This window comes from Mastacembelus armatus, chromosome 23, assembly GCF_900324485.2.
Source record: "Mastacembelus armatus chromosome 23, fMasArm1.2, whole genome shotgun sequence".
Lineage (NCBI taxonomy): Eukaryota > Metazoa > Chordata > Actinopteri > Synbranchiformes > Mastacembelidae > Mastacembelus > Mastacembelus armatus.
In genome coordinates this window covers 4,557,995-4,585,355 of record NC_046655.1, presented here as the reverse complement: position 1 = coordinate 4,585,355, position 27,361 = coordinate 4,557,995, and the positions used below count along the sequence as shown (strand labels likewise).

Genomic DNA, 27,361 nt, shown 5'->3' with positions numbered 1-27,361 from the left:
AATTGCAACAAAAACTGATTCAATGCAGCTGTAACACTGTATGCACTGGGTTATTTTCCCATTTGAGATCACATTTACAACAGGTACAGTGCATCATGAAGAAAATTACACTGCAGTGATAATGTGACTGGATCTGCCAAGTGTAAAATTACCACATTAGCCTTTTTTATTTATTTACTTAGAACAACTGCTACAGTTACAAATAATGTTTGTTTCATTACATAAACTGATGATCCTCAATAACAGTCACATAATGGGTGGTTTTAATTTCAGATCTTGTATGAGTGTGTGTGTGTATGTCTGTGCGTCATAAAGACAAGCAGGGCGATGAATGAAGATGAGCCTATTGTGAATTAATCTGCCTGAACCGAATGTTGACTCCTGTGTTGAGCTGCCTTCAGCAACTGATGCTGCAGTAGAATAAACATGTCTGTTCTTTCCTGTTCTCTAGTTCTCTCTGCCATCTCTTTCTGTGCATCATTCAGGCTACTTGCTGGTGACACTAATTCTAATGTTTTATAAGATCTGCTAAATGCACAAGACTCTTTTAAGGCACTTCATGGCCTGGGTGCTTGCACTTTTCCTGACTTTTAGTCTCATATAAGCCTGCATGTAGCTTGAGATTTTTGGTCAGAGAAACTATCTCCTCTGGAGTCCAAGAAGAAGCAGACGAACAAACACGACATTGACACATCAGGGCCTTTTAAAGATGGGGTTAATGCAGTAGCAAAAGGTTGCCTGTTTACATAATCAAAAGTTAAAATAAGCATTCATTTGAGGCCCTGTTTTGATCTCTGCTAGTCACTAACTTTGCTGTTACATTAAAAAGCAAAAAAAAAAAAATAGCTAAAAGAAGACTGCTCCATAGAGGTAAGGGGAAGTGTATAGTACAGGAATGGTCCAACTATGTTTAATATTAATGTACTAAACCGTGTTCTGTTGATTAAACATTTCACTCTCGTTTCCGTGAAGAGCCCATATTTCAAATGAATTTCTCATCTGTCTGACACATTTATCTGTTTAAAGAAAGAATTTCACATCATACTGCCTTTCATTCAAAAACATTCGACATGCTTTCACCTTCGCTTCACTGTGGTTTTCATTCATTCATTGTTCCATTGGTGTGTATATTTGTGCTGCAATTGTGTGTTAAGTTCCTCATTCAAGGGGAAAGTGGCTGTAGTGAACGAGCTCTCTGTTGCATCAATAGGTGTGTGCTACCATTTGGAAAGCCCTGAAGCCATTTAGAGAGAAGCACATGTGACAAACCCCCCATCTTCCACAAGGTCGGCTAGTCTTAACAATGCAGGCAAACCTTTATTGTGGTGGACACATACTGACAAAATTGTTGCTTCGCTTCGTGCAGTGCATGCTCTTGATTTCTCATACCTCTCAGCAAGAATCTCATTTTCTCACCTTTGCATCGTTACCCTCCCAGTGCCATTTTCTCTTTGCCTTACACCTCACATGCTATAGATCTTTTACAATGACAAGTGGGACCCAAGTGATCATACTGTGTACTGTCCCTGGTGACAGTCCTGCAACTAATCACATGCCTCTCACAGACTGTCACACAAAGCCTCGTCTTGTGAAGACGAGGATAGAAACATTGACATTTTGCATTACATGGACCCTCATTCTAAACCTAACCTTAAAACAAAGTCTTAACTCTCAGACAGGAGTCTAAAGTACTGAGGACCAGCCAAAAGCCTCACTTTGCCAAAATGTCCTCACTTAGAATTATGCTCAGAATGGTCCTCACAAAGATAGAAATATGCATACACACACGCACACACCCCACCTGTTTACACTGATAACGGCTGTTGTGGGTTTTGATGACGCCAAAGCTTGATATAACAAGGGGGCCGTACTGTTTGTATCGTTGCTTTGTTCACACATGCAAACACATGGTCACTTGGAACATTTCATTCATTACCATCAGAGAAACAGGGAGAGAAAGATAGATGAATAAGCATCCACTGAGGGAAAAAAAAAAGCCACACAGGGATGCATATGCACACAAGTTCTTAATATTTCTCACGTTACACCTCTCCTGTGTCTGTGTAGGTTTATATGGGAGTTGTCTATTACCCGACCAGGGTGCTTTATATTGAGATTTATCTCTCAGCTCTTCACTTCTATTTTTCTCTATTTACCACTGTATATATGACAACTGCATATACATACACGCGCGCACACACACACACCAATTACAATAAAGAAACTAACAGCAGCTTAAAATGCACAAAAAAAAAAAAACAATCTCTAATAAATGTAGTCATACAAAACTGCACTATTGTTTATGCTAAATATGTGTGAATGGCAGGAAGAAACAAAAGAGCAATGCAGCTGACCCGTACTGAAAGGAGGAAAAAGGTCAGAAGAGACTGAGGGGGAGAGACAGAGTGTGTGTGTGTGTGTGTGTGTGTTTGAGAGAGAGTGAGAAAGAGGTAAAAATGTGAATGGAGGTAGAATGGACTTAATATGGTCCCCTTCACAATGTGTCAGGCCTTGAAATAATCTGCTTGCAACATACATATCCATGAGTTATAAAAGACCTGTGGGAGTTCATTTGACTGGAGTAAGGGAGCTTGTATAACATCTGGCAGATGAGTTAACATGCTGGGCAGTGTATGTGTGAGTGTATCGAGGGTTGACTAGCTGGCAGTCCCCGTTTGCCGTTACCCGCGGCAACAGTGATTGCATTTTCTCCTGTATGAACCTGTGTAATTGTGTCAGTCGAGCACCACTGACTGCATCTGTGCGTCCAGCAGGAAATGTATTGGTAGCGATAGCGTGTGCATGTATGTGTTTTTCCATCAAGTGCGTATCTGTCTCACACTGGGTTATTTTCACACATGCACAGGAACACACACAGTGTAAGACAGAGATAGAAACAGAGAGACAAGAATAGGCTAACAAGGTGACAGTGACACATTTAACATTGACACTGACAGCAGCCAAGAGTGCTTCTCAAAGTCAACTTTAAAATGCTTTTATGAGAAAAAATGTGCTCAGTTTTGCTGAAAATAACAAATATAAATCACCAATTTCATTTGATGTTTTTTTTGGATAAGAGCTGGGATTTATTTCCAGCTGTGGCAGAGTGATAGGAGGTAATGCTACAGCTGTTTCAGCAACTTTACACACTAGCTGCTGGTGTCTACCCATCTGTTTCTAAAAGCAAGAACATATTTTTGTGGGCAACCATAATACAACCATATAGAGTTTACTTCAAAGAAGAATAGGCTGTGAGGTCATGGTGGAAAAACCAAAAATGTAATGCAGCAGCAAGACAAGCTGGTAAGGCAATTTAAACACAGACCAACTGACTCACCTGAATGTTCAACTTTTCATTTAACACCAAAATCAGGTGAATTTTTCTTTGTCTAGTACTTTTGTTGATAAGCAATTGCTTGAAACACTAGTAACATATCCATCTGCACCAATTAGCAAATAATAATACATTAAAATAGAAGACAGGCATAGCAAACATTATATTAATAGACATCAAAGAGATTAAATTCTTTGAGGGGAGCATAAACAGAATCACGGTTATCCCTTTTGGTATACAATTAGTATGACTTAAACAAAACAGGGTATTGTGCAAGTTGTGGATGTTGTATTTTTTTTTTTTTTTTTACAAAGTTTCTACCTTTAAAAGATAAAACAAAAATGCAGAAAGGCCAGATCTGTCCAGAAATGCTCTTTAGGCTCCAAAGAGGACCATGACCTTCATCTCCCACCCTCTGCATGAAACCCTGAATGCTCTGGAAAGCTCTTTCTTCTCTGTGTTGCTCCATCTGCAGTGTGTGACAAAGTGCTACTACTTTTTGTGTCAGATTGTTCAATTGCTGCAGTTCTCAGCGGACCGAAACAACCACTGGATGATGAGTCAATTGGATTGAAGTTGCTGTAACAAGACCAAAAATTGTATTTTCATGAATCAAACAGTGCTAGACAGGTGAGTATACCACCAAATTCCTTTCTATCAAATGCTATTGACACTGTTATCACATTACTGATTTATGAATATGTATTTATAGTTCAGGGCATAAAATAATATGAATGTGAAGTCAAATGTAACTGGGAATGAACAATGCTGACACACACGCACGCACGCACGCACGCACGCACGCACGCACGCAGGCACACATAAATAGAAAGAAAAACACTGATATAACAGATGAGATAAGGACCTAATTGACAAAAAGTTTTATAAAAATGGGGGCTGGGAAAGAAGAGGTAAGCTTTCTGGATTCATATGGCTCTTGCACAGACACACACATACACAGAGGGATTAATGCCAGCTCTGTTCCTGTCTGATCAATGACTAGCAGTTTAAACAAAGTACCAGCGGTTGTCTTTGAATGGATACTCTGTCACACATATAGACATACACACACAAACCATTATTTTCTTGTGCTCGGAATACAAATTAATCTGCTTGAATTATGCATCTTTGTCTTGCTTGAGGTTTGTGTTGACACAAAGAAAGTGCAAGAGAGAGAGAGACATGAAATGTGGTTGGCAGGTAAGTGGTGTGGTTTGGTGGTTTTTGGCACAAGCCACTTGGCTCTCAGACAGAATCATCTCATGTGAGGCATATTCCACTACCCAGCAGGCTGAGCAGAGTTGGTGCACTGGTAATGCAATGAATGACCTCAACGCAGTTAGTGCTACACTCAGCTTACCAAACCAAGAGGAATGGAGGAAGAGAAATGCATAAAAAGAGACTGCCATTACACCTATTCTCTGACAGTGACAAAGCTGACTTTGTTGGATATGATGTATATTTGTGGGTCATTTAGTAACGTGATCATAGGTAATCTAGAAAAACTCACTTTGACCTGTTGGCTCTCTATAGATGTGTGGTTTTTCTGTGAAGTGATGGATCACAACATCATGGGTGTGTTCGCTTTCAGTTTTGACAATAATCTCTTTTCTTTTTGTTTCCACAATTGTCTTAGTGCCCACACAATGTTATCAGAAAAAAGTAATTAACATTTCTTTAAACTTCTGTTTTTTTAAACACTGCACGCATCTACTTCATCATTAACCAAGTTGCCTCTTGGGGTCTAACAAAGCAAGACCTCTTTACAGCCAAAGAAGTTTTGACCTGGACTCTCCCAGAAAGCACAAACATTTCTTTTTCTTTGCTTCTCTGCCCTAACAGAACAAATTTCTATAATAACAGAACAGTTACCTTGCTGACATTTCTTTTATTACTACAGGTAATATGTGCCTTTACTGCAGATAGGAGAGGTGATAGGAAACAAGGTAGAGATGCAAAAAAGCTCACAAGATAAGACTACTTTAACATCACACATGATTTTCATGTTAATTTAATTAGATTAAAATAAAAATAAGGACAATAGTTCAGCCATAACAGATGTAACTATGTTTCTCAATGTCAAAAGCGCTCCAAAATGCGGTACAGACCCAAGCCACAGGTGGAAAATGATCTAAATCACTATAGCAACAGGAAGCAAGGCATGATGGTTACAGATTTTATTACAGCTGCGGAGTAACAGCAATACAGCAGAAAAACAAGACAGGTGAAATATGAATTCTGTGGTCATGCACACAGTTTTCAGCAAAACCTCACCTGTTTTTTTTTTTTTAAACTAACATATGAAAACTAAGAAAAAAACAAAAACAAAACACAAACACTCAGATGAGTGAAAGGGAACTAAAATCCTCTTCCCTCATGCGTCTCCCTTCCTCTTTCTTGAGTGTGTAAGCATACTATATGCCTTTGTTGTAGAGAACGTAGGCTTAAATAGCACTGTTGCCACGGCAGCAATTAAGTGCCAATTATAGTCTGTATTCTCACTGTGGCTCCAATGACACGAGATGAAGATGAGCAAGAGAGCGTTGAAAGAAAATGCCTCTACAGTGTTATATGAAATTAAGCATTAAAAAAATAATAATAATAAAAAAAAAAATTTAAAAAAAATCACCAAACAGACATGTCAACTAGAAATTGGTTCTAATAGGGTAATACAGGCAACTGGATGAGGAATGCTCTACTCTTGTACCTCAACAGATGGTACATGCAGGGCAATGAATGACAAAATTAACAAAAATATGAATCAATGCATACATCCACTGAAATTTGTCAGACATGCTGAGAGATATAGAGGAGCCTTAACACAGGCAGAGAAATATATTTAATTTATCAGAAACACAGTTATAAACCACAATTTGTTCACCCAACATAGCAGTAGAGAGAATCCCTTCCGTTGGAATATTTTGCCTTTCATTATGCTGACAAACTCAAAAGTGAAAAGTGCAAGGACAACTTGAGAAGCACAAATGAAATATCAAAAATAGCAAAGGTAAACCAAAATCAAACCATATACACGACACAAATTGTGATTTTAGATGCAAATCACATTTCTTTGCATTTCACATTCTCAGACATCTTGTCTAAAGAGAAACAGAATTTAGTTGTGGCATAAGATGTGTGTATAGAATTTATTTAAAAAAAGGGGAGTGACTACCTGCATGGACTACATGGACACATACACAAGCACACAAACACAGCCACTGAGGTATAGATTTGCCATGGCAACAACCCTGATTGCTCCTGGGCTGACTTCCCTTCTGTTTACAATAATCACCATGGAAACGGCTTGAGACTGTGTGAGAAAGGACATGGACTTTGGGTAACCCAGTGTTGTTTAAGAAAGTCAGACACTGCGTGCATTTGTTGTTCGCGACGCATGTGCTTGTGTAGCCTGGCCAGCCAGACTCTTTTCCTATTCTATACAAAGAATTTGTCTAGAATCTCTTCAGTTGAGATCATTTTCCATGGGGCAGGGCAATGGACACAGAGTAAACCAGTCAGAAAAATTAACGATATGAGGCAAGCAAAAGCCAGTTGAAGAAAGATTTGTGGACTTGGGACTGGCATTGAGAAACGTTACGAATTAGTCAGTGTGTATGTGTAAGTTTTGTTCAAATCGGATTGGACGACTGTAGTGTAAAGCCCACCCAATTGGAGATAAACGGCTGTGATTGGCCCAGCTCTTTTGAGACCGGAGGAAAAGACTCTCTGTGGTAGGGGTTCCAGACCCACATTCTTTTGCTAATAAAGGAGAGGGTCTGGCTGGCCTGGCTAGCATTTGTGTGTGTCAAGTCAGACTTTGGAAGTGTACTTTTTAAATGTAGATCAAGCTGCTGAACAAGTGAGAACATGTAAGGTGTGACTTATGCATGCAGTTGATGTTTTTAAGACTAAAATTACATGTTACAAGTTAGAAACACACCCACACATAACTCTGTTGTTCCACAGAGCTTTTATCAACCTCAGCCTTCTAGGTTCAACAGACAGTTTTCAGCGGATGCTACATGGCCAGTGAACAGCAGATGAAGTTTAGATTCAGATTGATGTTTAGCATGTAAAAAGATAGATCCCTAAGCAATATGTCACACCACAAAACAAGCTAATATTAAAGCTGAATATTGGACTTGTATTTGTTAGCTGAAAGCCAAATGAATGCTATGTGCAAACGTTTGCCATCTAGTATGTTGGTAGCCTTATATGGTGATAGTGTTTTCAATTTGCTCTATTGCTCCTTTGTGGCCTAAATCCATTAATGCTAATATAAGGCTGAAACAACTAATCATAAAATTGATTATTAAAATAGTTGATAATGAACGCATTTATCAATTAGTTAGGTCTATTGATGTAGCCAGATGCCAAGGCACACAGAGACATGGTACTCTGATGTAGAGAAGACAATGGTAGCAGAAGAGAAGAGTGAAAGTTGTTTTCCATAAATAAACAATTTTTACATTGATATATGGTGGTGCCTTTTTTTTTCTAGTTTTTCTGTTATGTGGTCAGATAATCATTCAGTAACATATTTACAGCTCTCAGGCCAACTGACACAGTAACTTGCAGACAGACTTCTGTTTCATCTAATGTCAATTCACACTTAAAGATATGAACATGAGACCTATGTCACCCTTAAGCTATGCGTTCTTTTACACTTCATGTCTATATTAGCCCTGGAACATTTAGTGATTTTCTAAAGACAGCTATAGCCTGTAGCGGACAGACAGGTGTTTTAATCCATTGTGTCTGTCAAGCTGACAGTGAAAATGCCACACACGCTGTTCTGACTCTAAACGCAGGTCAGCGTGGATTAAATGTTTCTGTTTTTACATATAAACTCCAGACAGTGTCATAAGCATCATGTGCACAGTTGTTTTAACTCATGCAGCACACAGTAGGAGACTGTCCAAGGGACACACTTCTAACAAGGGAGAAAATCCAGGTGATTTAAGAGACTGGCTGTGTTGTCTTTGGAGATGCAACAGACTTTTTTTTTAGAAAGGAGCAGTTAGGAGAATGGTCCAGGTAAAGACTGGTCTGTGCTTCTGGGGCAAATGCGTTCTCACCAGGATAATGTTTAGCAATGTTCAAGTGCACTCTAGAAAGTATGTTGCTTCATTGGGATTAATAGACCACTCACTTTTGCTTTTAGTGTGAAATAAACATTTTAAAGTATTTTAAAAGGTAACAAAATCTGTAACAAAATCTGTTAACTGGTCATCACACATAAAAATAATTTGAGTAAATTTTATGGCATTTTATTACATTGTTTACGATTTATAGTTTAAAAATATGTTGAAAAATAATTTTATTCTCTTTTGCAAAGTCTGATTAACTGAACACATATTTGATACATTTTTATAAACATTTGTTGCAGTCCTAGTTAAATACTGACAAAGAAACAAATATCAACCTATGTCAAAAATAACCACCAAGTTGTTTTATGGTTGAAGCTCTTAAAAGTTTTTTTTTTGGTTATTTTGTGTTGTAATTGTACAAAATTTTGTTAATAACTTTTTACATAAACAGAAACGTGTTTGAATAAACTATAGCATGCTAAAATCCCTGGCTGGTGTGGTAGAGGGTATTAGAGTGTTGAAAGAATGAATAAGGTGTATTTTTTTGAGTCAAGTCAGAATTTGAGTTTTGAAACATTTTTGCTTTTCTACATAGAAGTGAAATCGAAGAATTATCTTAAATCCACATTAAAGGGAGTGGAGCATCCCTTTTACAGAGAAAGAAGTTTTGATAAGAGAAGGTGAGTCAGCAGTTTGTCTCCAATGACTAGAGATTCCCTCACAATTTATACACACACAGATGGACAATCGCACACATAAGAGACAGCCCACAACATCAAGTGTTGCAAAAGGGTAAAGGCTGACAGTGACAGTAAGACAAACATTGCCAGCATGACATCTAAGACTCACAGACAGTACTATAAGAACCATGCTGGGGGAGAGAAAGGCATGGAGACTGATACAGCAGGTGGCGGTGAGCAGGGAAAGAACTGGAGTGGAGATGAAAAGGAAGATTCGTTAATGTCTGTCCTGAGAGGAAAGGTCATATGTGCTAAAATTGCCATCTGTATAATAATTTGTCATAATTGCTAAGATCTTCGATAGGTCTTTGACTACAGAGGTCATGATAACTTTTTGTGGTTTCTTTACAACTCTAAATTTCCCAGAACTAAATGCTCTCTAACTGAAGTGCCAGCATAATAAATATAAGGTACTAAAAAAATATCAAAGAGTCGCAGCTTAGCAGAACTTGCCTCTTAACCTTATCCTCTATTTGGAAACAAAACCTCAACAGGCTGCTCACTGAGAATATGAATGAGTCTTTGTTGAATGGCTGTACAGCATCACCACAAAAAAAGTGTTATATTATGCTCTTTTAGTTTAATTAGTCATTTTTCTCACCAATGGAAACCTAAATCTTTGCTTAAGAAATCTGTGACAACATTGCCTCTTGCATTGTTTGTATCATTATAAACAAGAGTAAAACAAATGTTTAGAGGTGATTTTTATAGCCAAGTACAGACAACGCACACATACATGATCATACTTGTTTTTCCTTCGGTTGAAACTATGCTTTTTTTCCCAGCAGATCCCCTGTATCTCTTTCATGCATACAAACCTAACCAAATATTCTGCTGTCACACCCAGAGTCAGTCACACACAGGAGAACAGGTGTTAACAGGACTGTGGTAAAGTATTACAGTTATTCAGTGGGCCTTATCTTGGCAGGTTCAACAGATTACAAATTCATTTAGTCACTGCTGATGTCACTAAATCTTACACATTCATCATGCACAAACAGAAGGGAGCTGTGCAAACAGGAGCAGAAGGTTGCTCAGGGTGCAGCTGACCTTGAGGTTATGGAGAATGAAAGGTACACAGCAAGAGCTAAGCACAGTCATTCATTCTAAGTCACCATGGGTAGAAGGCATCAGGAACAAATGAATGCAGTATTAGCATCAGAGACATAAAATGCCAATTAGTCAGTTTTGGGGGAGCTTGTAGGTGGGTTTGTTGGTGTTGGACAGAACCCGGCTAGCTGTTTCCTCTTATTTCCAGGCTTATTACTAAGCTAAACTAAGTATGACTTCTGGCTGTAGCTTCATTTTTAAGTTTAGAACACTAGAAACACTAAAACACTAGAAAAGTTGGGTATGACACTGCATATTAGCAAGTTTCACAAACATGGAGAACAAATCAGCCTTCACTGGGAGAAATCAATCTTGGGAAATCAGGTTTCTCTAGTTGCCCATTCTAGATTAAGAAAGAAAGCATATTTGTTTATATGGTGCTTAAAAAAAAGGTTACCACAGAAAGCCAGTGTAATCTGGTTACTTAAGAGCAAGTAAATGCACTGATGCATGTGAGGTACAGAGAATTTTTCTCACTATTGACAACATACATTTGCAAAAAAAAAATTGAGTGAAACTCAGCTAAAGAGTTTTGACTACAAATATTGTGCTTCTGAATGGCATCCAGACAAATGACTGAAAGCTAGACATTACAGCAGATAGATAACAGAAGTGCTCCGACTAGACCGATGACGTGAGCAACACACACACACACACACACACACACACACACACACACACACACACACACACACACACACACACACACACACACACACACACACACACACACACACACACACACACACACACACACACACACACACACACACACACACACACACACACACACACACAGCTGGTGTCACCAAAGAGTCAAGCAGATGACAACTGCTATGCACCTCTCATTTGCACAGTCCCTCTCTTGTTAAAACTGGTTATAAAGTTTCAGTTGTTTTAAAACTAAGGCACTCCCAAGATTTGCGTGTGTGTGTGGGGCATTAAGTGTTCTTCATAGAAGTGTAACTGGGCCAAGCTGAGCCGGATAAACAGCTACACACACATACCCACAGTGATCCAAGTACAGTAATGGGACTCAGTAAAAGTAGGTCTGCTATATTACAGAAAAAGCCTTCAAGGTGCAGATGAGTGTGTGTATATGTGTGTGTCACTCTTGTAAAGTGTAATGCTTACCAGAGCAGAAAGAGTATTTGTTATTGTATCAATATGTGTGTTCTTTTCAGTACGTTTTAAACAAAAAAAAAAATGGATTAACATAAATATGTTGAGCTTCTGTGAGTGTATGTCTTCCAATTGTGTGTTTTAGTGTGTGTGTGTTGTCTGCACTAAATTACCTGTCGAGAAGACGGACTGTGTGCTGGACAGCAATGGCACTGTTTCCATTAACGGCAGCGTTCATTTATAATCTGATGGGCAACAGCTAGCTGTTACCACGGCAACCTGCTGCATGCTGGCCAAATACTATTTGGGTACATGTTGTTACACTACAATTAATAGCAAACAGCCATCTGATTGCTAGAGACCCCAGAAATATTGTTATGGTGAATTAAATGTTAGGTCAGGACAAGAAGCAAGTGAGTTCTTTACAAACAACTTGTGAATGTCTATTGCTCGCATTTTGGACCACATTACAAAAGTGGACAGGTGGAAAATATTTTGAAATTTATACAAGATGTAACTCAAAAGCTGATGGCAATGATAATGAGACTTTGCAGCTTTCTGCTGGGATACACTGTACTAAAGTTTCCCTACCCAGGCCCACAACTGTAGAAGCTGTGTTTCCAGATGTATTACCAAAAATCATCTGACAAATTTGAATAAAGTCACAATAAACTAGAAAGTGTTTCCTTTCCAGTGATACCAAGCTCATCAATATAACCCTTAAAATGTAAGTACAACAGCTCGTTTAATTTGGGTATACAAAAGGTAACAGTTTAAGTGTGTCAGGATCCTGGTCACATCAGATTTACTGTAAATTAATTACAACATTGTAGCCTTTTAGCAAAGTAGAACTTCATTGTAAACCTACATATTGCAAAAGCATTAATATTTAAACCTAGTTACCCCGGTCCCAGGCCTGGGACTAAAAATGTATTTCTAGATTTATTAAAAAAGATCGTCGGACAAATTTGAATAAAGTCCGACAAACTATATATCAAATGAAAGGATAAAGTCTCACGATTCAGATGGTATAAAGCAATTTAGGATTGAATTATCACAGCAACTACAGTTTAAATGTTTAACAACAGTTCAAATATTGGAAAAACGCTAGTTCGTACCTTACCTAGGACAACTTCTAATGACAGTAGAATCAGCCAGTCACATTGTTTGTCGATGACTGACGTATATTGTAGCCAACAAAAAGCCCTTTCCAGCAATGTATCACACTGTATGGTGATTAAGGGTAAGGGGGATTTAAAGGGCCCCCACCCCTACGTAAGTTGCCGTGACAACGGTGGGCACGCAGCGGGCGAAGCTAGAGGGGGGAGGGGAGTCATATTTCATATTTTACACATTGAAATAATAAACTGCAAGGCTTTTCCTTTAAACAACACCAATGTCATCAATGTAACCCTTAAGATGTAAAGACAACAGCTAGTTTAATTAGGGTATGTGTTGTTCGGCCGTCTGCAGAAAAAGTGGCGGGGTGACTAAGAGGTTACTTCTGCATGTTTTTTTGGCCAAGAAATGTATCCAGAAGGTCCCACAGAACCCGTTATATGTTAAAATCTAAATTTTTTTTAGATCCATTTACAGAGCAAGAAATTGTGCATTGTATATATGTGTTAATTTATATTCATAAACTAGCAAATTATTACATCACCTTAAGCATGTTGCATCGTAACACTTCAACAAACATCGTGTATGTTAATGTTGAGGGTTGTTTTTTTTTTTTTTTTTCCCCTCCTGGTCAATATCGGTGAACATGCCCATTTACACAGGCTAACTCCATCTGTCACCCCATCAGGGGGGTGATTACTGACAAACAAACCCATAAATCAGAGAGCAGATTAGTCTGTAGATGAAACACTGTAGTACACAAATACAATACAGAGCAAAATTTAAAACACCCTTGAATAATTTCACTGAATTGTTAAAAGATTCAACTCTTATTATCTTCCAATAATTGCATTATTTTTAAGTTCAGCTATTAGGTGTTTACAGGTTTATCAGGTGTCTTTGTTTTGTACTGTAAAAACAAACATTAAAAAGATGAGGGGCAAAGTGCTCAGCACAACAAAAGTGAGTTTATTGCAACAAAATAATGCCATGCACAATTAAGTACTTAAAAACCCTTGCAGTGAAAAACAGACAGGGAGATAGTGCTGCTCTTGCAGAGCTTCTGGTAACAGCAGAAACTGGATGGAAAGAAAGGCTGATTGAAAAATCATTGCCATCACATTTCTTCTTAAGCGATGGAGCAGGTCAGCTCTTGAGGCCCCACAGCAAACGCTGTGGGCTTATACATGCTTTGATTCCCTTCTCGTTGCGATTCCTCATTTCCACTCCCTTATCTTTTCTTCTTCTGCCCCCTCCTCCTCTGTTCTAGTATTTTGCGCAGGTTCTGTCAGAAGCAGTAGAGCCTCGGGAAAAATATGCTAAGCTGCTTTCTGAATTGCTTTTCTGTTCAGGTAGACTGCCACTCAGCACAAAGAATTGTCAGCATTCAGCCATTACATTTCCATGTGCCAATAAAGAATTACCATCCTTTGAAGCAGCATTTGATGATAGTTGCTGTTTTCCCAGTAAATAATGTCTAAGGACATTATAACTTTGTTATTTGGTAATAAATATTTGATGTTTAAAAGAAACGAGATTTTGAAATAAGGTTCGGGGTTTTAATCATTTTTTGGTTGTTTGGAGGAAGTGCAAGCTGTAAACACATCACATATATTTATCATACATATCATTCCTGGCCACCTGGCAAATGTGACTCCACATACACCATATTTGTCCTTTATTTCTTCCTAGTGGAGAAATATCTGACTTTATAGCTGTTAAATGCTTCAGCATGTTCACTATGTCTGCGTTGTCAAGTGTGGGCCGGGTAGACTACAGTGGTGGTACCTGAGCTTTTTCATTGAAAACAGTGCACTGTTGCATCTGGAAACAAGGGTGATGAGAGCAATAGGACTGAACCAAAATATGTGAGCAGGAAAACCAAAACAAAAGGAATGCTGCTCTTTGCTTCATAGCAATGACCTGCAACACAGGTGACAATTCTCTGTGGGACTCTCACTACAAGGGCCACTATTCAGATTAAGTATTTTTTTCTATTGTTATAAGAATGCTGATTAATGTAGCTTTAATTAGAATGTGTTAAATGAACAATAGTGTAGCTCCTCTCTGTTGAGAGCAGAGCTGGGACTAATGTAGTTGGACATAAATTACTCCTCAATGTCCTCTGCTGACTCTAATGACATTTTGAGAGGCCAGTAGCATGCAGGAAAACAGTTAACCACACTGCTCATGTTGCAACAACTCCACTGACCCACAGCACCCTGTTGTCCTTGATCACTAAAGATATGGTGACCCACCAACTGCTAAATTCATTATAACATTTGTGCCGCAGACCATATGCCTGATTTCCCTGTTGAACAGCAAAAGTTGAGACCTTTTAGGATTGTGCAATAGGGCTGATTATGCCATCAATGTAACAAATCCATTAACTGTCAATTCTTCAAAGAAATGTCATTTAATATGTTATGAAGAAAGAGCATCCTGTCTTGCTTCCATAACTGACAAACATGAAGTCATAGATGCCCCAAACAAAAACAAGATTTTGATGCATACTGCACACGTATCTGACCATTTTATGTACAAAGAAATCGCACAGCATGAGGCAAATGCTTTTCTAATTAAATGAAGAAATGAAAGGTTATTAAAAAAAGTCCAAGTTTGGGTGTCAATTATAAAGAAATGTATTTTAACATGAAAAACTGGCCAGTCTTCCACTCAGAAAATGTTTTTTAAGCTTAGACAATGCTGCATTTATTACCTTTATAACATTTATTGACTGAACTGATTTTATTTAAGACCACATAAATCAAATGCACTTACATGACCTTTCTATATTTACCTATTGAAATGTGGTTCTATTTTACATCTATCAACAGCAACACACAACTGCCACGTGTGTCACAACAGCACAGAGACAACAGGCTTTCAGCTTGGGGTCATTATAAGCTGGATGTGGTCGCCGAGAGGCTTAAAATAGAGCGCTGATCCGATAATGGACTAAAGTTTATGAACATTAATACTCAGAGGTCTGGACACACGTGTTAATCTGTGCACAGAAATGGAAGTCTAGAAATGGAATCTGTGCACGTACATCATCACTATACACAATGTCAACAGCGTAATCAGGACATTATCACAGTAACAGAGAACACAGACAATTTATGCTACATGAGCAACCACAAACAACCTGATGGCTCATGACATCATTAAAGTCATCAACAAAGTTAGCAGCAGCAACAACAATGAAAATGACAGAAACTAACGAGAGGAAACCAGAAGAGAGGAAAAACTGGCAGAAAAAGAGAAGAGAGTAAAACAGATGGATAGCTCATAGAGGATAAGTTTGCAGACATACTGTAAGTTTCAATCCAGTGTGGAAAAATGTGCACTTATGTACACACACACACACACACACACAACAATACTGCTGGCACACATACTCTGTTAAATATGTGGGCTAGCAGTCCACTGATAAAAGTGGTTTTGCAACATAGCAAACAACCATCTTTTGTTCTATTTTTAAGATGCTATAAAAGGAAATACACTTCAGATCTGCATTATGTTCACAGGTATTGCAAGACTACAGTCTGACAAAAGCCAAAAAGGACAGTCTGTTGGAGAAGAGTATGACAAAATAAGGGCAATATAGACACTTAAAGAAAGAGGGGGGCTCTCTAGTCCCAGAAACAGCAGAGAGAACAGTGCCAGCATCAGGGAAGTAGAGCATCAATTAAGGGCGTCGTGCCCTACATTGCACAGTGATGTTTTCCACAATGCATCGCCATCATACCTACTGTTTTGCTGTCTGTTTCAATCTCACACACAAGTGCATGCACATATACAATCACATGAACACACATTTTGTCTTCACATAGGCCTACTTCACTGAGTCATTTATTTCTAACCAGAACCCAACGTCCAAATTATGGTGGATGCAAAGTTCAGGACATACTTGAGTGACACTAGGGGAAATTTTGCTCACAAACAGAAACACAAGAAGGCGCACACACAGTCTTTTTAGCCCTTCCTCCTCTTTTTCTTTTCATTTTTAATCTTCTGTTGGACCTGTTCTTACTGTGATCTTGCCTGTTGAGACCTGTGGCCTACCTGAGGTTTGCACACATAGACACACACACACACTCCTGTTGGTACTGAATTATTGAGTAGTGAGCAATGGGGACACACACAGCATACACAGCAGGGGAAAGTAATAAGACACCGAAGGGAGCCTTATGTACATGTCTGTAAACATACACCTGTCAGCATGAGCTATGTTGAGATTAATGCAGTATTAGAGGACATGAAAGGGTATGTCACACCCTAAGCACACATGATATCCCAGAACAGAAGAGGTGTTTAAAAGCACACACGGGCCAGTGAAGACAAGTGTGACCCAGTGCACAAAGACAAAACGATGGGTTAGCGCGACATCACATCCTGCGACTACAATTGCAGCTCAAAAACACAGGTGCCATTCAGCACTGCGGTAACGCTCACAGTAGTCTTAAGCTATTTTCCTACATATGCTGCTGCTGCACCTGAACACAATGCTATAGTTAGTTTTACCGTTATTATTGACAATCTCTCATTAACTGATCGACCCATCATTTGGCACATTCTGGAAAACAACTAATTTTTGTTTTGTCCCCTGCTGCTGCTTGTATTTCTACTCTTATCTTTTGTTCCCAATTCACACAGTGCAACCATCTCCTCTTCATCCTGCTTTTCAATGTTTGTAAAATCAAAAATAAATAAATAAAATCACTCCTCGCTACCCACCATATTCTGCTGATGCATCAGGTTCAAAGATCTGTCAGCAGCTCTGGTTAATGTGTGGCTACAACATGGATGACTTAGATCATTGAGTCAAGCACAAGTCTGAATTCTAGGTGAGTGTGTTTTATAGCCACCTACGTGTCAATCCTTCATCATTACACAATATAACTAAACTTCCTTCCACTCAGTAGGAAGGTATGTTTTCCTAATCCCTGTACAGTTAATCTGAATTTGCATCTGCCCTGTGTGTCCCCCTCCAGGCTGCCGTCCAACAACAGGCGCAGCTCTTTCCGCTCAGCAGGAAAACAGAGTGGGCTGACAGACGCTTACAGTGACTGGCTGTCAGAGATTTAGGGGGCGTTGATGTGTATTATGTTGCTGTTTGAATGAGGAAGACAGGGAAGGGGAAATATGAAACAAGAAAGAAGAAGAGGAAGAGAAGACTTTTCTTAACATGGAGTAAAATCTCTTTCATGACCCATATGAAAGAGAGACTGATTCCAACTAGAAATATACAGAGTGTAAGACTGATATGCCTGCAGTCTGTTGAAACCTTGCTGTCATTGACCAGAATATCCCCTCCAGGAATATTACAATATGTGTGTAAAGGTAAACCATTATATTACTATAGGATCACTTTTCAGCATCACTGTCATCCCATATCGTTTGTATGCATATTTTTTATAAACACCACATACAACAGAGCACGAATATCACAAGAGCATTGTAGGAATATTAGTCATGCCATAAGAGACCAAAAGAAATGCAATGAGAGCCTCTATGAATCTAGTTACCATGAATTCACTATAAAGTACTCCACATGACAACATAAATAGGAATACAACTTAATGGAGTCTCTAGATATTTCATAAAGTGTATGTTGTAACATACACAAAACAACAGCAATGATCAGAAGTTCGCTATTCAAAGACTTCTGAAACACAACCAGCCAGGGGAGACCTCATCAGTTACCAGGTGCTAATTTGCAGATAGCGCCTGAACACAAGGCATTGCAACTGAAAGCTAGAAAATAAGCTGTAGCTAAACGAGTAAAAGTAACGGGTGAACAGTTGAAATACATAGCTAAGTAAAAGTACTGAAATACACAACTAAAAGCACTAAAATATATCCGTGAGAGTACTGAAATACATGTAGTATTGAAATACATAACCAAAAGTACTAAAAATAAAAATATAACAGTACTGTTTCAACTGTATTATGCTAAATGTAACGGGTAACGGCTGAAACAGCTAACGTTAACGTTAAATGTAACAGCAGGTAACTAGCTAGCTAATATTGACCGTAATGGACAATGACTGACAAGGCTCAAACTGTTGGATAAATATTTGTAAAATTTGCTAGCTAAACTTAATGGACAATTACTAAAACACCTAAAAGCAGTAGAATAAATAACTACTTGTGGAAAAATACTGGACGACTGGTTAAACAGAAATTACTGAACGAATAAGTAACTAGCTAGCTAACTAATGTAAAACGGTTGAAAAAGAAAAATTAACAGTAGCTAACTCACTGTTTGCGATGGTGAACCATTAGTTGGTTAGTGGACTGTAATTTCGACTCATACAGGAATAACGTTATTACAGAAACATTATACAAATAAACTCTTATCACAGTGATAGGAGCAGAAAAAACATTAGCCAGTGATGTGATTAAATCCACCTGCTACAATCACAAAACTATCCTCAAGCCTCAACAGGAATAACGTTACTATAGAAAGTGATGCTAAAGAATAAAATTGAGTCCACATTTGTAATTGGCGAGACACACTTCGAGTCTAGTTTGGCTAAGAAGTGTATTAAGGTCACTGGAAACTGTTTGAGCCCCATATGTAACATTAAACTGAACCCCAGAGAAAATATTAAAAATAAATAAAATAAACATTAAATCATATCTGAGGTTAAAGTCGGTCTTAGCCGTTTGTACTCACGTGCCGAGGACTTCTTTAAAATCAAAAATCTTCTTAATGTCGTCGACTTGTTTTTTCCATGTCTCTCCTCTGCCGGTGTCTCCGTTCTCCCGAGCCATGGCGCTGCTTTATCAGTCCGACTCCGAGCGACACTGGGCTGCGGGAAGAGGAGTGCGAGCGGAGAAAACAGAAAAGAAAAATGGAGGAGCGATTTAAAAAGCCGAGTTGAGTATAAGGTTTGAAAAGCCCCGGTGCTCTGAGCTACGTTGCTGCAGGACCATGTGAGTGCTCCTGCAGTTACCGTGTCCCCGCCGCCGCCTGCCTCCCTGCCTCCCCCTCCTCCCCGAACCTATGGACAGCAACTGTAAAAATCGCGAGAAGACAACTGCACTTCTCATGGGGGCTTTCAGAATAAAAGCAAATAATAATAACAAATGTGAGAACGAATGGATATTTTGTTATTTTGTTTTATTTTGTTTCAAGATACACCAGTACTATTGATACTAATGTTATCTCTAGTAGATATGAGCTTTTATTCTGCTTTTCGGAACTGCTTTATAAATTTTTTTATATAATAATAATAATAATTATTATTATTATTATTAATATTATTATTATTACAGTAGTAGTAGTAGTAGTAGTAGTATATTTTCTGGACCATGAGTCACAGCTATGCATTCATTCAAATATAGTACACCATTATCACTATCATCACACAGTCCTAAGACCTCACATAATTCAAACAATACTGTCACTTAATACTTTACTGTTTTTTAAATGACTGGAAATGACACAAATTATCTAAGCATAAAGCGCAAAAGAGCATACAAACAGAGAAAGGACAAATAGAATCAGAATAGAATAGAATAGAATTTCTTAAATTATTAGTAAATTGCATACTTAAACAATGTCAGTTGTGGTTTTATTTTGAAGTCAATATCCCCCTATTTCCTGTATTACACTGATTACACATGTCAAGCTTTACCTGGGTCCTACCACAGTGCCACCTGCAAATGTCTAAACGTAATTGATTCCCGCGGTGTTGGCGCGATATTTGGGCTTTCCATTTCCCCACTATTTAATATATTAAAAACCCTCGTTTCCTATGTTAACTGCCTCTAAATAGTGTACATTGTGTCCAATTATGCTAAAACCGAGACTTGGTTGTGACAGTGTAATAAAGGGGGTCGGTGTGATGCTGCTCATGCATTCTCTCCGACACAGAAAGGCGTGTATGTGCGTTTGGTTAGGACGTGTCAGCAGTAAATTCGCAATGCGCCAACTTGCTGACAGCAAGAATCATTCATCCGTCACAGTTTAGGATTCCTAAAGGCGTCTGCGTGGCCCGGATCAGTCGCTTGGGGATCAGCAATGACCGCGGCTGGGGCTGCGATCACCTGGACGCCCTGCATAACACCCAGATTACAAAGTTTCAGTTTGTGGAGGATCACTGATCCCCCAGACTCTGACAGCTGCACCGGCTGAGGTCAGCTCAGGCCGGTTCCTGCCCACAGCACGCACGCGCACGCACACGCCCCCCCCCCCCCCCCCCCCCACACACACACACACACACACACACGTCCATACTTGTGGTCATAATTTCTGCGTGCGTGTAACACCATGGGGAGCCACAGCCAGAGAGGGAGAGGGGTACAGTGTTGCGGCCTCAGCAGCTCATGTGTATTCCGGCTGCAAACTACTGCAGCTCTTCCTCGGCAGAAGCCAAGGAAAACTCCTCTCCCTCCTCCCCTCAGCCTCCTGCGTTTCGCTGAGTCAGCATATCTGACCTCCCCTGTAACAAAGATGATTACACAGCTGCAAAGGAAGGAGGACCCGAGGAGACAAGGGCATAAGAGCGACAGAAACACTATTGAAGGTCGAGGCTGATGACGGGGCAGACTTCTTGCCTGCAGCTTTAAACACATCAATGAATTATGCACAATAACTGGAAACAGTTCATTAGCTATGTATATAAAAAACAACTCCCATTACAGCCATGTTACACATTTATCCATCAATTGGTCCAACCTTTGTCATCTGATGCCTTAGGTATCACATATGGGATGCTGTCACATTGATAGATCAGATATGATACTTAGACATAGAGCAAACCATGAGCTAATTTCATCACTGTGGCTCATCTGGATGCAGCTCAGGTCACAAAGCATAAATCCTTTTTTAACAGAAGACATTTTGACATGTCATTTAGGGAAAATGCAGGTACAAATGAAAGAAATTGCCAAATTCCTAACACATGCTGGACCTATGTCTACGTGACACGGTCGTGGCTTCCTGGGACACATAAATGGTACGAACATCATTAATGTCACTCCTGTGCATTTCTTTCTGTGACATGTCAAAATGTCTCCCGTTAAAAAAGGCAACTGAGTCAGGCTGATGATCCAGTTTGATTGTCGTTATGAGTAACCACACTGTTAATATAAAATTGATTACAAAGTTATATAAGAAATCATTTGGTTGGCAGTTTGATGCACCTTCGTGTAGCTAAAACCAATGCAGTCTAATACAACAGCCATGCAATTAGTTGCACTGTTATACTGAGTATTTATAAAAGTTTGCCCACTAAATATTAGGAACAGCACAGAGTATGACCATAGCCTCCATAAAACAAAAACTGAAGATTAGCACCTTCATGAAGGCTGGATGTACTGCATTGGGTTATTATGGTGTACCTAATAAAGTAGTGATTGCTAGTACCAGTAATAATAATGCTAATTGCAGACTATCTTTATATTTACCATCAGATATCAGATATTCCCTCAGATTCCCTCAAATGTCCTCAGATTATGAGGTTGGTCTTTAATGCAATAGTGTGTGCACAGCGAAAGCTCCTCCAGGTCAAGCCAGGACTTCTCCTCCAGATCTGGATTTCATTTTCATAATGATGATTAACATGAAGCATTCACCCCCAGTATGTGCCTTGTATGCCGTTTCCTGTCCTCAGTGTTTCACCAAGGGAGCTGTAACTCTCATCATACCAGCTCTTTCCATCTCCCTGTAATTGCTCTCTCAATCCAATGAAGGGAAAAAAAAAGCCCAAAATGAACTGCCCTGCTCTGTGCATGCACAGCTCATTTAGCTCCCAGCGTAATGAGAACTGGTTCGCAAAAGCACAATCAATTTCTAATGTGCTAGTTTACAGCACCCACCAGACTGACAGCAGAGTCAATACACGACAAGAAGTTTAATGGTGTATTTTGGAGGAACAGTCTACAGTAATGCATGATGGGAAAACCGGACTCGTAAGGAGCACCCGAAGCTGCTTGGAGCAATGAGAGTGTCAAAGTTGTTCAGGGAAAATTGGCAAGGAGAGATGTAGGAGCGGGGATGCAAGGCAAAAAAAAATGTAAAGGCGCCGTGGTGACGAACAGCTTTAGTGTTTGCCACTGCCTTGTAACACACAGACACAGAGGAACATTAAAATGTGCATGTGGGCTCAATCATTTGGAATCCAGAGACACTATTTGGGCTGAATTGAAGATATACAAACTAATATACACACTTTGAAGTATAAAAACAGTCCTTCTTTACAGTGTTAATGCATCAAACATCCAAAACAAAACAAAAAAATAAATAAAATAAAATAAACCAGCCACTGACACTGCACTCCCTCTCCCATCTCACTGAGCCATTACAATCAGCAAGACGGCGCTTAGCGTTGGAGGCAGACAAGTCGACAGAAATTGAATCCTCAAAGAGTCATTACCATGATCTGCCAATTTAACATGTTCCATTAGATTAACACGAGAGAGCAGTTTAAGAAATCCTGGGTATACCACGCACTGGGAGAGGAAACAGAGCTGAAATAAAAAATAAGCTCTAAAAGAACAGACAGTAAACAGTCACTTCATGCAGAAAACACTGTATGACTGTTGATGCGAGAAACTATTTTCCAGGTTTCTGAGGAACCGTGTCACTGTGGAGAGCTCTCCTCCTCGTCAGACTCCTCCTGTTCGCTTTTCTTCTGTGGGCAGCAGAAGGCAGAGGTTTAAGACACACCCTAGAACTCAGGTGAGAGACAAATTCTATTTCCAATTTTGTTTGCATGTCATAGTTTTTATGGTTAAATGTCACTCACACAACACACTGTGCATATCCTTGAGGCCTAAAAAACATGCTGAGGGCAATTCCTTCTTCATAAAAACACATTACACAATATCTGCACAATGGTTTTTAATTTAAATGTGTGAGATGTTCCAATATTAACTAACTTTCTATTGGTGATCATTTTAGTATTCAAAATATATGTTTAGTATATGATTTTAAGCACACATACACTACAATAAACTTCGTGAAGTTGTTTAAATTGCGTACCAGTTTGAGGAAGTCGATGAGTTTGTAGGCGTCTTCTCCAGTGGAGAGGTCAACAAAGTCTCGTGGGATTCTGTAGCTCAGACAGGGACTGGGCTGCACGGTCACCTCACTGGTGGTGTAGCGGAAAGCCGGGCATTCCTGCACACATACCGCACATCACCTCAACTTCAGTTATGTTCTTAATTAAAAAACTAAAATTGACCACAGGTGATGGCTGACCTGCTGCTGGCTTATTTCTCCACCTGACGTCAGCTCCTCCCAGGTGAACAGCAGCGAGTCTGTCACCTCACCGAACGGGTTCAGGTCGATCAGCCACACCCTGCCCTGCAAAACACAGATGCACATGAAGCTCAGCAAGAGGCTTTTTATCATTTCAGCATAGAAGAACTCAGGACTTCCTTACCTGGCTGTCTCTGTAGACATCAAACACAACTGAAAGAGAGATACAACAGTCAGCAACTACATAAGGAATAACATTATCTTACTGTATCTGCTAGTTTCACAAAGACAAAGCCCATGAAACTTAATATTACCTGAAAATTAACATTTAAAATGATAGGTTAAAAAAGGCTTTTCTGTGCATTTCTCCTGCATATTTCATGTTAGAAAGTTTCCGTTTGAGGAGAGTGGAAAAAAAGCTACTCACAGTCTTCGTCCAGAAAGTTGTATTGGATGTGCTGACTAAAGAACTCCTGTATGGCCTGACAAGTCTGCTCCTCCTGCTTCAAGATGTGCTGGTAAAACTGAGTGTAGTCCCTCTGGGAGATAGCTGAGAGATCACACACATGCACCATCAGAGGACGTCAAATTAAATTGTACCAGTGTTCCTAAATTAGCCTGCTGCACAAGTGTACCAGTTAAATAGAATTATGACACTAATAAGAGTTTTTTCCCCACCCAATGGTATTCTAATTTCAGAAATATTCTGCTCTATAAAAACAGTTCATAGTTGTTGGTTTGTGTCTAAAGCAAACAGATTTCTTGCCACCATCCAACTTGCTGGCTCATGAAGTAAAGTGTCTTCAGTTAACAACAGATACAAACATTTAATATGGAAGATGTGAGTTTGAGTGGAGAGTTTTTTACCAATGAGTTTGTTTTCTTTCACAAAGCAGCGAAACTCTCCACCAGGAATCAGCTCACTCCACTTTCTCAGGACCAACTGAGGACAGAAGATGACACAAGTGATCAAATCCATAGGGGTGTATGAGTGTGAACAAATATAATGACAGGCTTTGTCAAACAAAATACAAAATAAATATATAATAGTTAATGGACACACTGAAACTCTGTGGACTGCTGCTGTATGTGGAGTGTCTTTTCATTTAACCATGAAAAAGAAAATTACCTCATAGTTTATGACAGGATCTGGGGAGTCCTGGTCACTACACTGAAGAAATCTGCAAGGAAAAATAAACTCTGATTACAAACGCAACTAAATTTTGTGCTTAGGATATTTGTTGCTGTGTTTGAAAGAGAGGTTTTAAAAGTCAAACAGCATATATCACATACTTCTCTCCGTTCCCACACACAAACACAGTAAATCACTCCCTGCATTAAATGTTTCTCATGCAAAATAAAGAAGGAAAGGACATAAATCTTCATTGTGTGTGTGTGTGTGTGTGTGTGTCTGTGTTGATGGATAGCAGAGCTTACGGCTGCGTGAGATCATGCGTGATGAAGTCTGAACTTTTGAAGAGCAGAAATATATCACTGAGACTGTGACACTGCAGAGAACTGTTCAGAGCAATCCAATTAGCATCCTGAAAGAGACACGCACACACGCACACTTTCCAAGTTATGCTTCAATCCTTAATGCTGGCAGTGGGACATTAAGCAATTCTTATTCCTCGATATACTGAAATGTACTGGGCTTTTAGCCAATAAATAACTTGCTCATGCCATACATAAATGAAAATGTTCATCATAAAGAAACCCTTGCTGCTAAAATGCAATTCTAGCTGAGGGAAATAAACACAGTTTTTAATTTTCCAATAAAGCTGCTAAGTGCAGTGCTTTACCCTCGGAGCGCTCCAGTTGAGTTTAGGAAAGACGCGCCCACCCAGGGCATTTATGGCCTCCAGCACTTTAGAAGTGAAATCTGGGAACTCAGGAGCCTTGCAAAAACAAACACAAAAAAACAAATAACACAATATTGCATTATATAAATGTCACAAGCATTGCTTCATAAAAGAAAAGAGGAAGAGCTCTGACTTATGTAGATAGGTCAAACAAAATGTTTAATCAGGTCAGAAATAAATATAGATACAGACAGTGCACTTTGAAAAGAAACTTTTACCAAACTTACAGTGACAGTGGTGGTTGTCTCATCATCTGACCACTAGAGGGGGAGTGGAGAATAACAAACAAGAAAAAATGTTAAAAATATTACAGCTATATTGATAACTTAACTGTGTTGATGCTCTGAGGTGTGTCACCTCCACTGATAATTAATGAAAAGAGTATGATGTCATTCCTCCAAATAAAGCGACTTAGTGTCTGAGTGGATTTTCTCCAGCTTCCCCTCATAGTCCAAAGACAGTTAGATTGTAAATGTTGACTCTAAATTGCCCGTAGGTGTAAATGTGAGGGCTTGTCTGTCTCTGTGTGTCAACCCTGTGACAGACTGGAAATCTGTCACAGGGTGTACCCTGCCTCTCTCTACCAACGCCAGCTGGGACTGGCTCTTGAACAATAAATGGTAGATGATGGACAGAAAATGATTCTAAATGTGTTTATTTAATTACTAGCTCAGATAGGCTCCAGCAGATCCCCATGATCTGCTGGTTAGAAATAAGCAGGTATAGCTAATGGATGGAATTATTAGCTCATTTTTTATTGATATGTCAATTTTGTTACAATCAAAGTTCTTTCTTTTTCTGTCCTTCCATCAGCTTCTGTTCCCTTACCTGGACGTCTTCTTCAGCATCTGAGTCAATGTTGTGAATGTAGGTCCTGTCATGTGCATTATGGTCACTGGGGGGGGGGGGATAAGACACCACAGAACAACACTGGTCATCTTACAGTAGCATTATAAAACAGAAACATTACACTCATTCAAAAAAATCTAAACATTGTTTTTTAAAGTATAGATTTTACATAAAGAACTTGGTGGTTTTAGAGTTGAAAATCTGAGATCACGACAGAAAAGCCAAATGCGTATGTATAAACTCAGCTATTAGACACTGTCTTATGTGTGTGTGTGTGTGGCTTCATACCTCCCAGAGACTACTAGTGTCCCATCGTCCAGTAAATAGTCTATTACATTCTGAGGCAGTGGGAGAATCAGGCTGTAAAATAAAAAAAGACAAAAACAATAAATAACAGACAACAAGCAGGCGGTGAGGGAAATAAGGAGGCTGAATGAAGCAGTTCTGAGCACAGTCACTCAGGATAACACATAGTTAGACAAGAAGGCAGACATGGAAGCTATCGGCTTCAGTCTGGTAGCTAACGTTAGCGGCTGGCTAACTACTCTCTGTTTTACAACAATAAAAACCAAAATAATTATTGACCTTTCTGTACTAACAGCAGCTGTTTACCTTTTAATTGTGTGTTTCTTGAATATCGGATACCAAACCGAAAACTGACAGTGAACAACCTGCTCCTTCTTCATGCTGCAATATCGAGCAACGGAAACGTGTCCTTCGGTAAATATCGTCCGAAGCCAATATATTTTACTGAGGTCTAGGCAGCATTTTTAGTTTAACGCCTTAAAGATTTGAGTCACAGTTGATCTGTATTTATTTTACTGTATTTAAATTTAAATCGTAAACACTAAAGGAAACTGACTCCACAGCTCTAAACATATGATAAGTTTTTGTTTCCCAGACCATGGAGGAGTTTT

General features: G+C 39.2%; 2 protein-coding genes across 3 annotated transcripts in view; both read right to left on the bottom strand.

The window, feature by feature from the left end:
* Positions 1-19,487, bottom strand: part of camk1da (calcium/calmodulin-dependent protein kinase 1Da) — a 42,321-nt gene extending 22,834 nt beyond the window's left edge. Inside the window, exon 1 of the mRNA XM_026327177.1 lies at positions 19,201-19,487. Coding sequence (XP_026182962.1) covers positions 19,201-19,298 — 98 coding nt within the window. The 5' untranslated portion in view covers positions 19,299-19,487. The remainder of the gene's footprint in view (positions 1-19,200) is intronic.
* A 2,878-nt stretch (positions 19,488-22,365) lies between these two features.
* Positions 22,366-27,214, bottom strand: cdc123 (cell division cycle 123 homolog (S. cerevisiae)). 2 transcript variants are annotated; one of them, XM_026327172.1, is made up of 13 exons: positions 27,057-27,214; positions 26,733-26,804; positions 26,424-26,490; positions 25,823-25,855; positions 25,536-25,631; positions 25,171-25,277; positions 24,863-24,914; positions 24,601-24,676; positions 24,161-24,283; positions 23,918-23,946; positions 23,734-23,838; positions 23,515-23,652; positions 22,366-23,164 (listed from the first exon to the last, which is right to left on the bottom strand). In XM_026327172.1, exons 1-13 carry the CDS (start codon positions 27,128-27,130, stop codon positions 23,114-23,116), a joined length of 1,023 nt encoding a protein of 340 aa, XP_026182957.1. In that variant the 5' UTR covers positions 27,131-27,214; the 3' UTR covers positions 22,366-23,113. The 2 variants fall into 2 exon arrangements, with proteins under 2 accessions (XP_026182957.1, XP_026182958.1); XM_026327173.1 differs by having other exon boundaries at positions 22,366-23,161.
* Between the last annotated feature and the right edge of the window lie 147 nt (positions 27,215-27,361).